This window comes from Pan troglodytes, chromosome 10 (genome assembly GCF_028858775.2).
Source record: "Pan troglodytes isolate AG18354 chromosome 10, NHGRI_mPanTro3-v2.0_pri, whole genome shotgun sequence".
Classification (NCBI taxonomy): Eukaryota; Metazoa; Chordata; class Mammalia; order Primates; family Hominidae; genus Pan; species Pan troglodytes.
This window is the reverse complement of record NC_072408.2, coordinates 115,876,932-115,891,429: the sequence shown is the minus strand read 5'-3', so window position 1 is coordinate 115,891,429 and position 14,498 is coordinate 115,876,932. Positions and strand designations below refer to the sequence as shown.

The 14,498-nt window shown below is 41.0% G+C and overlaps 1 protein-coding gene across 8 annotated transcripts in view; it reads right to left on the bottom strand.

Annotated features, from left to right (window-relative positions):
* Positions 1 to 14,498, bottom strand: part of USP30 (ubiquitin specific peptidase 30) — a 35,403-nt gene that overhangs the window by 6,779 nt on the left and 14,126 nt on the right. For 4 of the 8 annotated variants that reach the window (XM_016946528.4, XM_009426200.5, XM_016924137.4 and 1 more), the window contains 4 exons: positions 13,558 to 13,661; positions 9,497 to 9,595; positions 8,851 to 8,896; positions 7,669 to 7,763 (listed from right to left, as the gene is read on the bottom strand). In XM_016946528.4, the coding sequence (XP_016802017.2) occupies positions 7,669 to 7,763; positions 8,851 to 8,896; positions 9,497 to 9,595; positions 13,558 to 13,661 (344 nt within the window). The remainder of the gene's footprint in view (positions 1 to 7,668; positions 7,764 to 8,850; positions 8,897 to 9,496; positions 9,596 to 13,557; positions 13,662 to 14,498) is intronic. The other 4 variants (XM_009426199.5, XM_063786039.1, XM_063786038.1 and 1 more) reach the window with 2 other exon arrangements.

Sequence of the window (14,498 nt, the reverse complement as noted above, 5' to 3'; positions counted from 1 at the left end):
CAACATTAACACAGTAAAATATAATGTACTTAGAATAAAATTCTATTAAAACATATTAAAACAACCTTGTACACATAAGAGGTACAATAATACTAAAGAATCGCTTGGAGCAACTGAAAGATTAAATACCTGACCCAGCAATAATTTTGGGATTTTTAAGGAAATAACCATGGGCATAACTACAAGAATATTCATCAACATTATTTATAATAGCAAAAATTTGAATACAGTCAGCATCACTTAACAATGGGGATACAGTCTGAGAAATGCATCCTTAGGTGATGTCATCATTGTGTAAACATCGCAGAGCGCACTTACAAGAACCTAGATGGTGCATCCTACTACACACCTAGGCTATACTGTCTAGCTACTACTCCTAGGCTACCAACCTGTATAACATGTTACCGTACTGAATGCTGTAAGCAACTGTAACACAGTGGGCAGTACTTGTGTATCTAAAAACAGAAAAGGTACCGTACCAATAAAGTATTATAATCTTACGGGACCACCATCATATATGTGGTTTGTCATTGACCAAAACATCATTATATAGCACATGACTGTAGTTGAAAGTTCTAGCAAATGGTTTAATAAATTATATGGCATGTCCACAGAATGAAACACTATGTTCAACAAAATGTAGAAGAACATATGATCATGTGGAAAGATGTTCATGTTAGATTATTCATTGCAAAAAAGCAGACGATGAAGTAGGGTGAGAGAGTTCCTGCTTTTGGTGATGGCAGAGGTGCTTGGGTAGATTAGCCCTCCTTGAGATAACAATTGTAAAGTTTGCAACAAAACAAAACAAAACCATTTGAATGAACGGAGACTACCAAAAGCAGGCAGAAATGGAAAAGAAGTCAACTGTTGGAAAAACAGAACTCTGTGGGCAAGATTTGTGTGTTTGTGGCTTTTTTTCCTGGTTGATGTGGTGCTGGGTGGCGAAAAGCAGCATCCTACAGGATTGAGTGGTCAGACGACAGAGTTCAAGAATCACGGCTGGTGGAGAGACCAGGGGAAATGCCAGGAAGAAAGGAGACACAGAGGGGATGAGCCCCAAAGTTTATACCTAAACTCTGTTCAATTCCAGGGCTGATCCCTGAACCACACGTGCACAGGGGGAAACTCCAGGGAGCCTGGCAAAAAGTAGCAGCTGGAAGCTAAAAAAACTGAGCAGAGATTTTGCTGCCCAATGTAGGGGAGACAGAGTTGAGTTTGAGCCCAGCCAGGTTAACTGCAGGCCAGAAGAAAATTAATTTTTCTTCATAGATATGTAACAGAATCCCTACTCTCTATGTCTCTATTTTGATGTTAAGCATACAATAAAAAATTACCAAACATAAAATACAAAGAAGTCAGCACACGAGGACCTCACAGATGTATCATAAACATGCTCAAGGATGTAAAGGAAAATATACAGTGACAGTGAATGAACAAATTGAGAATCTCAGAACAATGGAAACTATTAAAAAGAAGGCAATGGAAATTCTATAACTAAAAACAACAGTGATTACAATGAAAAATTTGTTGCATAGGCAAACAGAGATTGGAGATGAAAAAAGAATCAGGCCAGGTATGGTGGCTCACACCTGTAATCCCAACACTTTGGGAGGCTGAAGTGTAAGGATCACTTGAGCCCAGGAGTTCAGGACCAACCTGAGCAACACAGTGAGACCCTGTCTCTACAAAAAATAAAAAAAAATTAGCTGGGTGTGGTGGCACACACCTGTAGTCCCAGCTGCTCAGGGGGCTAAGGTGGGAGGATAACTTGAGCCTGGGAGGTTGAGGCTGCAGTGAGCTATGATCACATTATTGCAATCCAGCCTGGGTGACAGAGCTAAGACCCCTGTCACAAAAAAAAAAAAAAAGAAAAAGAAAAGAAAAAAAGAGAAAAAAGAATCAGTGAACGTGAAGATAAGTCAATAGAAATGATCTAATTTAAAGAACACACAGAAGAAAGATTGAAGAAAATTGAACAAGACCTCAGTGACCTGTGGGCCAACATTAAGTAAAATAACAAGTGAAAAATGGGCATAAAATCTTTGTTGAAAAAATAACAGCCAAGAATTTTCAAACTTGGTTAAAAAAAGTACAAATTTAAGAAACTCAGCAAACCCCAAACAAGATAAATAAGATAAATACTAAGAAAACCACATCTATGCGCAGCATGAGCAAAAATAAAGAGAAAATTCTGTAAGCAGTGTAAGTAGAAGAAAAACAAATGACAATTTACATAGAGAAGAATGATATAAATGACACTAACTGAGAAAATGGAGGCCAGAAGACAATAGAACAATGTCATTAAAGTGATGAATTTAAACCAAAGCAAAACCACGGCAACACTGTCAACCCAAAGTTCTATATCCAGCAGTAGCATTCTTCAAAAATGAAGGCAAGACAAAAACATTTTCATATACATGAAATCTAAGTGTATCTGTCAGCAGTACACCTATAACAAATGTTAAAAGGAAGTTTTTAGGCCGAAAGGGAAAAAACATCAAATGGATTTTGATCTACAAGAAAGACTGAGAACAAGAAAAATGGTAAACATATTTTTTCTATTAATTAATTAATAGAAGAGAAGGCAACTCTTTTTTTTTTTTGAGATGGAGTCTCGCTCTGTCACCCAGGCTGGCATGCAGTGGCGTGATCTCGGCTCACTGCAACCTCTGCCTCCCAGGTTCAAGCAATTCTCCTGCCTCAGCCTCCTAAGAGAAGGCAACTCTTGCATACTACTGGTGGGAATGTAAATTGGTGCAGCTATTTTTTTTTTTTGAGACTCAGTCTCGCTCTGTCGCCCAGACTGAAGTGCAGTGGCGTGATCTCGGCTCACCACAACATCGGCCTCCTGGGTTCAAGCCATTCTCCTGCCTCAGCCTCCCGAGTAGCTGGGATTACAGGCGCCCGCCACCATGCCCAGCTAATTTTTGTAATTTTAGTAGAGACGGGGTTTCACCATTTTGGCCACGCTGGTCTTGAACTCCTGACCTCGTGATCCACTCGTCTCAGCCTTCCAAAGTGCTGGGATTACAGACGTGAGCCACAGCACCTGGCTGGTGCAGCTATTATGGAAAATTGTATGGAGGAGGTTCCTCAAAAAGTTAAGAACGGAACTACTGTATGAACTAGCAATACCACTTCCAGGTATATATCCAAAGGAAATGAAATGAAACACATATAACTCTTTAAAGCAAAAACTATGACACAGTATTGTGGGGTTTATAATGTATGTATAATAGCACAAAGGCCGGGGTAACAGAACTATACTTTTGTAATATTCCAGGATTTTACATGAAGTATAATATTAACTCTAAATAGAATGTGATAAGGTAAAACTGCATAATGTAATCTCTCACACACACCCTCCCCCCCACACACAAACACACAAGAGTAAAGCCAAAAGGCCAACAAAGGTATTAAAATGGAATACTAAAAAGTATTCCATTAACCTGAAAGAAGCCAGTGAAGGGGGAACAGAGGAACAAGAAAATATGTAAGACAAACAGAAAACAAATGGTAAAATGGCAGACCTAAATCTAATCACATCAATACTTACATTAAATGTAAATGGACTAAGCATTCCAACTAAAAGATTGTCAAGCTAGTTAAAAAAGCAAGACCCATTATATGCTGTCCACAAAGCCACACTTTAAATACAAAGGCCGAAAATGACAGAAAGAAATGGCCAAATAAACATTAGCTAGATTAAAAATGAATCATTCAAATAGACTTCAAGTCAAGGAGTCTTAGCAGAGATGAAGAGGGACAATTTATCACGACAGGATGAGTTAACTCATCATAATACATATGCTTGTATCCAATAACAAAGTTTAAAAAAAATTAGCAGAAATAGAGCTAAAGAAAAGACAAATTTTAGCAAACAAGCAAGAAATAATACCAATATTAAACAAAATCTTTCAGTAAACAGAGGAAGGAACATTTTCCAGCCTATTTTATGAGGCTAGTATAATCCTTATAACAAAGCCTGACAAAGACATCACAAGAGAAGAAAAGTGTAAGAACAATATTCCTCATAAACATAGATACTAATATCCTTTAGGAAATATTAGCAAATCAAATTCAATAATATATAAAAACAATAAAGCATCATGATCAAGTGGGGTTTATCCCAGAAAGGTTGGTTTAACATTAGAAAAATCAATCACTGGCTGGGCACGGTGGCTCATGCCTGTAATCCCAGCACTTTGGGAGGCCGAGGCAGGTGGATCACGAGGTCAGGAGATCGAGACCATCCTGCCTAACACGGTGAAACCCTGTCTCTACTAAAAAATACAAAAAATTAGCCAGGCGTGGTGGCGGGTGCCTGTAGTCCCAGCTACTCGGGAGGCTGAGGCAGGAGAATGGCGTGAACCTGGGAGGTGGAGCTTGCAATGAGCCGAGATCACGCCACTGCACTCCAGCCTGGGCGACAGAGCGAGACTCCGTCTCAAAAAAAAAAAAAAAAAAAAAAAAAAAATCAATCACTGTAATTCACCAAGTTAACAGAATAAAAGAATAAAATATGATCATTTCAATGGATGCAGAAAAAACTGACAAAATCCAATCACTTCATTACAAAAATTCTCAGCAAACTAGGAACAGAAGGGAAGCTTCTCAGTATGATAAAGAGGTATACTAAAACCTGAAGCTAATATCATACTTAATTATAAAACACCAAATACTTGCTTCAGAAGATTTGAAACAAAGCAAAGATGTCTGCTATCATCACTCTTATTTAACTTCGTACCAGAAGTCTTAGCCAGGATAATAAGGCAAAGAAAAAAAAAAGGAATAAAGATTGGATTGGAAAGGAAGAACTAAAACTATTTCTATTCATAAGCAACATGACTGTTTGCATACACAGAGAATGCTAAGGAATATATAACAAAACTTCTACAGCTTCTAGAAGTAATAAATGAATGTTTACAAAAATCTCAAGATACAAGGTCAATATATAAACAGCTGTATGTCTATATACTAGTGGCAAACAATTTGAAAATAAATTTTTTTAAATTCCACTTACAATAGTATCAAAATAATGCACGGAAAAAAGAGATGAATAGTCAACTTATAGATTACAGTTCCTTAACATATCTTACATATCTTTTAATATATGAACCTTATTTTTAAAAAGACCATTCAACATATTAGTCTTCAAGGTAATGTCACTCAGAACCGCAATGACACAGCAAATGAAACAATCAACAAAATGAAAAGGCAACATATGGAATGAAAGAAAATATTAGCAAACCATATATCTGATAAGAAGTTAATATCCAAAATTGAATACTTGAAATACACTAAAAGAGTGTTTATAAGGAACTCATATGGACCAACAGCAAAAAAAAAGAAAAAGTAACATGATTAAAAAATGGGCAAAGGAGCTGAACAGACACTTTGCAAAAAAAAAGACATATAAATGGCCAGCGGGTATATGAAAAGGCACTCAATATCACTAATCATCAGGGAAATGCAAATAAAACCATAAAGAGCTATCACCGCACACCTGTTAGGATGGCTATTACCAAAATGACAGCATGTGGTCGGGCGCAGTGGCTCAAGCCTTAATCCCAGCACTTTGGGAGGCCGAGACAGGCGGATCACTTGAGGTTGGGAGTTCAAGACCAGCCTGGCCAATATGGTGAAACCCGATCTCTACTAAAAATACAAAAGATTAGCTGGGTGTGTTGGCGGGTGCCTGTAATCCCAGCTACTTGGGAGACTGTGGTGGGAGAATTGCTTGTACCCAAGAGACGGAGGTTGCAGTGAGCCAAGATGGCACCACTGCACTCTAGTTTGGGTGCAGCAGACCGAGACTCTGTCTGAAAAAAAAAGACAGCATGTAACAAGTGTTGCCGAGGGTGTGGAGAGAAGGCAACTCTTGCACACTGTTGGTGGGAATGTAAATGGAAAACAGTATGAAGGTTCCTCAAAAAGTTAAGAATAGAACTACTATATGAACTAGCAATGCCACTCCTAGGTATATATCCAGAGGAAATGAAATCAGTATCTCAAAGATACATCTGCAAAACAATCTTCATTGTAGCATTATTCACAATAGCCAAGATATGGAACGTCCACAGACAGATGAATGAGAAAATGTGGTATACACATATAATAGAATATTATTCAGCCATCAAAAAGGAAGTCCTACCATCTGTGACAACATGGATGAACCTGGAGGACATCTGCTATGTGAAATAAGCCAGATATAGAAAGATAAACACCACCTGATCTCATACCTATATGGAATCTAGAAAAGTCAAACTCACAGAAGCAGAGTACATGCTGGCTGCCAGGGGCTGGGGAGGTGGGGAGATGTTACTCAAAGATGCAAACCTTCAGTTATAAGACGAATAAGTTCTGGAGAGTTAACGTACAGCATGGTGACTACAGTTAATAATACTGTATTGTATTCTTGAAATATACTAAGAGAGTGTTTTCACCACATATGAGCACAGGTGCACGTGCACACACACACACACACACACAGTCATACATCAAATCTTCACTTTGTACACCCTAAATATATACAATTTTTATTGTCGATTAGATCTCAATAAAACTGGGGGGAAAAGCCACAATGAGATACTACTTTGCACTCAGTAGGATGGCTAGAACCACAATGTTAGACAGGACCTAGAGAGTGGGCTGACATCAAAATGTGGGTGAGGCTGTGAAGAAATTAGAACCCCTCATACACTGCCGGTGGGAATGAAAAATGGCATAGCCACTTTGGAAAACAGTCTGGCAGTTCCTCAAAAGGTTAAACAAAAGAGTTACCATATAAGCTAGCAATTCTACTCTGAGGTATATACCCAACTGAAGTGAAAATATATGTCCACACAAAAACTTGTATGTAAATGTTCACAGTAACATTATTCATAATGGCCAAAAAGTGTTAACAATCCAAATGCCCATCAACTGATGAATGGATAAAAATGTTGTAGATCCATGTAATGCAATATTATTTGGTAATAAAAGGAACAAAGTACTGATTCATGCCAAAATATGGAAGAAACGTGGAAATATTATGCTAAATGAAAGAAGCCAGACACAAAAAGCCACACATTACATGATTCCATTTATATGAAGCATCCAGAATATGCAAATCCATAGAGACAGAGGTAGATTCATGGTTGACAAGGGTAGGGTGATGGAAAGGATGGGGAGAGGTTGCTAATGAGTATGGACTGTTTTTAGGGGGCAATGAAAATGTTTTAAAGTTGACTGATCCCAGAGTCAGTAATGGCTGTGAAAAAATAAAATAAAATAAAATGGATTGGGGTGACAGTTGTACAATTCTCTCTTTTTGTATGATGTTGGAAATTTTCCATAATAAAATATTATTTTAAAACCTCAAAAGCAAAGGGGAAAAAACCAGCCCTAGAATCTACTGTGTCCACCATGAGCATAGACTCAACCACTGGACTCAAGAGCCTGCCAATCCACAGTGGGTCTGTTGTCCTTGGTGCAGAAGATGCCATCTGACCTCAAATGACATGCTGACACTGACCAAAGTGGGGTAGTCAGTCCACTAGTGTGCAGAGGCCAGGTAGTCTCTAACACCAGTGACCGATGTCAGCCCACTCTCTAGGTCCTTTCAAGAATCCTAACTTTTGGAAAACCTCTCCCGGAAATATCAAGTGTTGGTATTGTATTTACCTGGTGTTCACAGTGTTTGCAGACCATATTACTAGTGAGTCTTCCATGAAAAGGATGTTGAGACTTCCAGTGATTGGATGTGGGGTGAGGTGACCCTGGAATGCAAAATGTTTTTTGATATGTCACTTTTAGCCCTTTGGCACCAAGCTCAACATTCATCTTCCTTTCTAGCATGTGGTAGAAACTCCCTCTTGAGAAAAAATGTTCTTGAAAAGTACATTGAAATAGCTTTCCTCATTGACTTCCATCCAAAAGACATCCCATTCCTTCATAGGAGAATTTACACAGATCTATCTTTACATACGGTTTCTGTATAATGGGTAGAGCCACATTTTAAAAAGGAATTTGTGTTGAAAAATGTCTTTTTACAAACATATGCTTAAAATGTTTGAGATGTCAAAAGAAGGATACCACAAGTGAACATTCCATAAAGTGAGATAAAATCTTCTGAAATAAACAGAATAAGCAAGTTCTGAATAACTAGGCCTTTCTTTGGCTAGAATGGGGTTTAATGGAAAGAACATAAGTGAGAAACCTGGGCTCTGGAGTTGTGCAGCCCAGGGATCAGCTCTGGCTGTGCTTCTTATTCACTACCTGACCTGGGAATGCCTTTAATCTCTACAAGCCTCAGTGTGCGGAAAATTGGGATAGTTATTATCCCATTAACTCTAGTATCATCAACTTTGTAGAGTTGTTATGAGGCTTAAATGAGATAATGCAATGCCTGGCAAACAGCATGGGCTCAAAAAATATTTGTTCCTATTACTACACAGAGGAATTAATATGCTAATCTTATTTTTTAAGTCTTAAGGAAACAACAATTTCCTCCTAAGGATGACTGTGGTAATATGCAATAGAATTTGGCAGCACTGGAAATGCTGAGGACACGACAGATTCAGCTCATTACGTTCTTCCCAGGATCAATTCAAAAAGGTAAAAAGAAAGCCCTTGTTTGAAGTACAAATAAGCCAGTTTAAAGAAAAGTAAGCTGGGCTGGGGTGCAAGGGAACACCAAGAGAATCTATTTAAAGCTATTTCCAAAATACAAGTTCCTTTGCAAGCACATCACACTTCAAGCTGGCCTGTATGTCACCAGAAAAAAATCTTTTTAAAACAAGCAAATTATTATCATATCTTAAAAGTCCACATCTTATGTGTTATATTTCAATGGAAAACAGCTACCTCTTGTGCGGCAGGTAATTTGTTTGGGAGTTATTTCTGACTGCTGCTGTAGGGGAGAAAAAAAAAAACAGACTGAAAACCTTACTATAATCCCTTTCACCACCCTCACCCCACCCCTAAACCTTACAAGTTTCTACGTTGATTACACCACTAAAAATCAACTTTTAACAAAGCTCAGGTTTCTAAAGGTAGCCTCAATTAGCCTATCTGGCTGGATACTATGCATATTCTTTCATCAAATGCAACAGAAACATATTTCTTCTCTCCAGAATATTTTCATCCTTACTGGTTAACTTTTGTCAACTCCTCTGATATTTATACTGTTACAGGGAAATGAGGGCTTACTTAGCATTCCTATGGCCCCTGTTCCCCTGTATTAAACAGGAAAAAATAACACATTCTTTATTCTCAAAGCTAACACAAATTGCAGCAATGAATCATTTGAAAGAGCCTTGACATCCCTAATCAGAGTCACCAACTGCAAAGCATGTAGTTTTAAGACCCTCCCCTGGCCTCATTCCCACCACTGATTTTTACTGAATCTTACTTTTGAGTTTAAAGTTGTACAAAGATTACACTTGCCTCCCCTATACTTATTAAATATGCATAAGCTGCACAGAACGTGTTGGAAATATTAATGGTTTACCTCCAGGGAATGCACATCAAACAAATGTGTGACCCGAGGCTGGCGGTCTCGCTCATCTTCCAATGACGAGGTAATGACATGGAATAATTCGTGAGCATCCTGTCATAGGGCAAAGCATTCTTTAGAGAGGTTGGAAGAGGCAAGAGCAAGATCAGAACTACCCACCTCGGGCAGACACCCTACAGTGAATGTGGGTAGAATTTGCTTTCTACCTTCTCAAGGCCCAGCTCATTAAAGAAAACAGTTATGTCCTGGACACTGTCACGAGTGAAGACCCTCAAGCAAGAGGTCCAGGAGCAGAGAGCAGGAGAGAAAGCCAGGTGGCTGCCTTCACGCCAGCAGTCTATGAGACCATTCTGTTTCACTGAGACAGCCTTGACCTCCACTCCGATTTCAAAAGATTATGTTTTTTGTTAATTGTGGTAAAATACACATATCATAACATTTATCATCTTAACATGAATGATTCTGTGGCATTAAGTACATTCATGTTGTTGTACAGTCATCACTGCCATCCATCTTCAGAACTTTCTCATCTTCCCCAGCTGAAACTCCGTATCTGTTAAACACTGATTTCCCATTTCCCCTTCCTCAACCCCTGGCACCCACCATTCTTTCTCTCTCTAGGAATCTGATTACTCTGGGAACCTCACACAAGTGGAATCATACAGTGTTGGTCTTTGTGACTGGCTTATTTTCCTCGGCATAATGTCTTCAAGCTTCACCTATGTTGTAGCATATTGCAGAATTTCCTTCCTTTTTAAGGCTGAATAATATTCCATTGTATGAAAGTTTTGTTTACCTATTTATCAGTCGATGAACACTTGGGTTGCTTCTACCCCTTGGCTATTGCGAATATGCTGCTATTAACCTGAGTATACAAATACCCTACTGAGTCCCTGCTTTGAATTCTTTTGGTTTGTACCCAGCAGCGGGGTTGCTGGATCCAATGGCATGGGACTACTCTTGAAGGATCAACTCAAATGGCTCTCTCCCCAAAAACCCAAGCCACCCCTCACTCTTCCGGGAGTAACGGGGTCACAACACAGGCCCTATGCTTCTCCTTTGGTGTCCCCTCACACTGCCACCAGAGCAATACTTTAAAAGGCAGATAGCTTTACTCTTCTGCTTTTAGCTTTCCAATGGCTTCCACTACTAGAGTAAAACCTACCATTCTTATCTGGCCTACAAAGCCCCCAACATTCACAATGTCCCGGCCCCTGGCCTCTTTGGTGTTCCTTGAACATATCCAGCTTATTCCCATTATGGGCTGTGCTCAGACCTTCGCACGGCTACCTCCTATCCTTCAGGTCTCTGCCAAAAGAGCTCCTCCACAGGGCATACTCCCCAGCCAATTATCCAAAGCTGCCTCCACCCCTCTGAACTCTAACCCACCCTCAGCCAATTCAGCAGCAGTCCTGAAAAAAGGACCCTCCTCCAAAATATGCCCTAAATTCCTGAGGACTCTCAGCTCCCCTGCTTCGACCCCAGTCTGAGCCACACCATCTCGGCCAGATAACTGCAGCGGCCTCCCACCTTTCCTCTCGGCTTGCATTCTTGCCCCTCCAGCCTTCCTTTTCTAACAAGTCAGATCAAACCAGTCCCCAGTTCAAAGTCCTCTAGTGGCTCCCCGCTGCAAACACAATAGAAGCTGATGCCACCCACAGCCTCCTAGTCCCTGCACAATCTGCTCCCTGCCAACTTCACCAGCCCCTCTCCTCCGCCGCCCTCCCCGCCCTGGCCTCCCTGCCATTCTCCACAGGTGGCAGCTTTATAACCATCTCCAGACTTATACCCTAGCTTCTTCATCTGTCTGGAATGCTCTGTACCCAGGTGTCCACACACTTCACTCTCTTTTATACTTCCGGTCTCCGCTGAAACCTCACCTCCTGAGAGGAGCCTCCCTACCTGGAGCAGTCTCCCCCTGTAGCTTGGCTCCTCCTCCTCTGCCCTCCCTATCCATGCCATGTTACACCAGCTAGTTTCTTGTTAGCATATCCTGAAATTCCCTGCTTACTGTCTGCACTGACCCCTGCCTGCTATCCTCATCCCCCACTGGAATACTCCTGCAGGTCACGTCTGCTGCTACGACTCCATTGCCCTCGACAGTCCCCACCCCAGGCAGGCATTCAATAAATACTTGTTGCCTATATAAATGAATTCCCTCCTGGGCTATAAAACTGCAGCTGTAGAGTGGAAGTAGAGATTCAAAGATAAATAAGGCAAGGCTCTAGCCCCTGAGGGACTCACAATCCAGGGGAGGTGTGGCAGCCTAGCTATTAGCCAACGGCACACCAGAGGTGCAGCCCTGTACAGATGAACAGGAAGCAGGGGACCTGGAGGAGAATCAGCACTTCCTGGGAGGCTCAAGGAGCCCTCACACACCAGGCATCTGGGCCCAGGCTTGAAGCAGATCCAAGAAAGGATGGAGGTGGATCTATAACCTAAACCGTGGGTCAGCCATGTAACAACTAGGCCTTAAGGAAAGGGACAGCACTGCAGAGGAGGGGGAGCTTGAATGTGCACTGTAGCACCAGACTGTCTTAAATCCTGGCTCTGCCCCTTAAATAGCTGCATGATTCTGGGCAAATCATTCCACTTCTCTGAGCCTCAGTGTTTTTCCATCTGTAAAATGGGGACAACAGTAATTCCTTACATGGTTATTGTGATAATAAAATCAGGTAATTTGCACAAAGCAAGCCTTTGGCCCAATGCATCCTCTGAAGCTCTAGCTTTAGACAAAGAAAATGGGTTGATAATCAGGGAAAGTCTGCTCCTGACTGACTGGATCGCTGATAATAAAGATGTGGGCAAGGCCCATGCTAGATGCTCTGGGTACCTTCAAAGAGAAAAAGGCCACCGGACAGACGTGTTCACCTCTTTTTCCTGAAGACTACAGCACGATGTGGGCTCAGTGACTGCTGTGGGCTGAAGATGTTGGAAATACTTCCAAGGAGTGACTGGGACCTAAGTGAGTCCTTGATGGAGACGTCGGACTTTAAAAAAGTTATCTGATGTCCTTGGCGACTAAATCTCCAAGTTATTCTCTCAGTTTAGGGAAATGTAAAATGTAGATAAATAATTCCAGTTACCACAGGAGGATTTTAAAAGTATTTTCTAAATAGAAAAACGTTGCAACATACAATTGGATTAACTGAGATACATTTTAAGAAAGTATAGATACCACCACCATGTCTAAAAAGTGACCTGTGGCTTCAGAATAAAGCAAAAACAAGAGAACACCTTTAAAAATAAGGGGCGCTAGAAAGCCTCCCCACCTCCCTTTCCAAAAGTCTCTCGATGCCCCTCACGTCGGCCCCACAGTTTTGGGAGGTCCAAGATGCCGCCTCCCATTTCTCTGGACAGTGGCGGCAGACAACGCCTACACGAAGCTGGACAAGGCCATCTTGGAAGTGTGGCTGTGGAGGATGCACCTGTATGTCACTGGGGGCTAGATTTTTTCATCTCTAGAACTTCATTCTCTTGGCCTCTGCTTCAGACTTGCTGGTGGTAACAGCGGTCTGGCGGGGAGGAGGGTGGCCAAGTTCCAAAGAAGGCAGCAAAGCTGTAGTTGTGGAAAAGGGAGGTGGGAGTGACTGAATACGGCCTTGAAATTGCATATGACATCTGCTTGAGGTTTCGGGCTACTTTAAGCAAAGCTCTGAAGATTGATTTTTTAAAAAATGAGGGTGTGGTCCAGAAAAATCTTACCTAAACCTCTGGGCCTCCAAAGTAAAGTCACCTGCCTCTTTCTAAAGAACCCAGGTGTCCCTATCACTTATTGGAGTGCCAAGTCACTCAAGAACTAAAAAGATTTTGCTCTTTGGCAACTGTGTGTTTATGTCCCATCCTGCTAACCTTCCATCCACTGGGTGAAAAACAGCTGTATCTCTCCTCTGATCATGAGAGCAGGAACAAAGTTGGTACTCTGGTCCCAGAACACTAAAGTTGTCTAAAATGTCACAGAAATGTACACTGGGGCCAGGCAATTTTAAGGTCAGGCCCCAAGTCACTAGGGGAAAGGATTCTCCAAGCTAAACCTGTTCAAATGTTGTACTCACCTGTTCTTCAAATGATGAGATCTGCCATCTGTACATTCTTAAGACATCCAACAAGCAGCTTGCATCTAAGACCTCATCATCAGTAACTTCTTGGCAGGACAAGGCTGGAAACAAAAAAGGTAAGACAATTATTAAATTCATCAGCATAACAACTAACCAGAAAACTTGCACAGTATAACATATCAAAGTTAATTAAAAATTAAAGACCGCAGGCTGGGTATGGTGGCTCATGCCTGTAATCCCAGAATTTTGGGAGGCCGAAGTGGGCGGATTACAAGGTCAGGAGATCCAGATCATCCTGGCTAACATGGTGAAACTCCGTCTCCACTAAAAATAAAAAAAAAAATTAGCCGGGCGTGGTGGTGGGTGCCTGTACTCCCAGGTACTCGGGAGGCTGAGGCAGGAGAATGGCATGAACCCAGGAGGCGGAGCTTGCAGTGAGCAGACATCGTGCCACTGCCCTCCAGCCTGGGTGACAGAGTGACGCTCCATCTCAAAAAAAAAAAAAATTAAGGACTGTAGGATTAACCTTAGAATTAGATATTTTTCATCATTCTTTGTAGCTTTACCCAATGCTTAGTACTCTATTAGGCATTTATGTTTACTGAATGAATGTAATTTTTCATGAGGCTGCAGCATTTAAATGAAGTAACTGATTCCTGTATCTTCAAACTATCATCATCAATATAAATTTGTTGCAAGGTTCTTATTGAGCAAAATGATTTTAACTCACAACTTTCAGGTTGGGAGGGCCCTTTAACATTCATCCAGTCCAACCCCATATTTGGTGCTACACTCCTCTCCACAGGGATATTCCCAAGGCCTTTGCTTGTATTTGTTTGTATTTGAGTTTCTGATTTTCAAGGCAAAGCATCAAGCTATATGCAGCAGCCTAAAGGGTCTTTTGAGTAGTGTACTTTTCTTTTTTTTTGAAAGAGAGT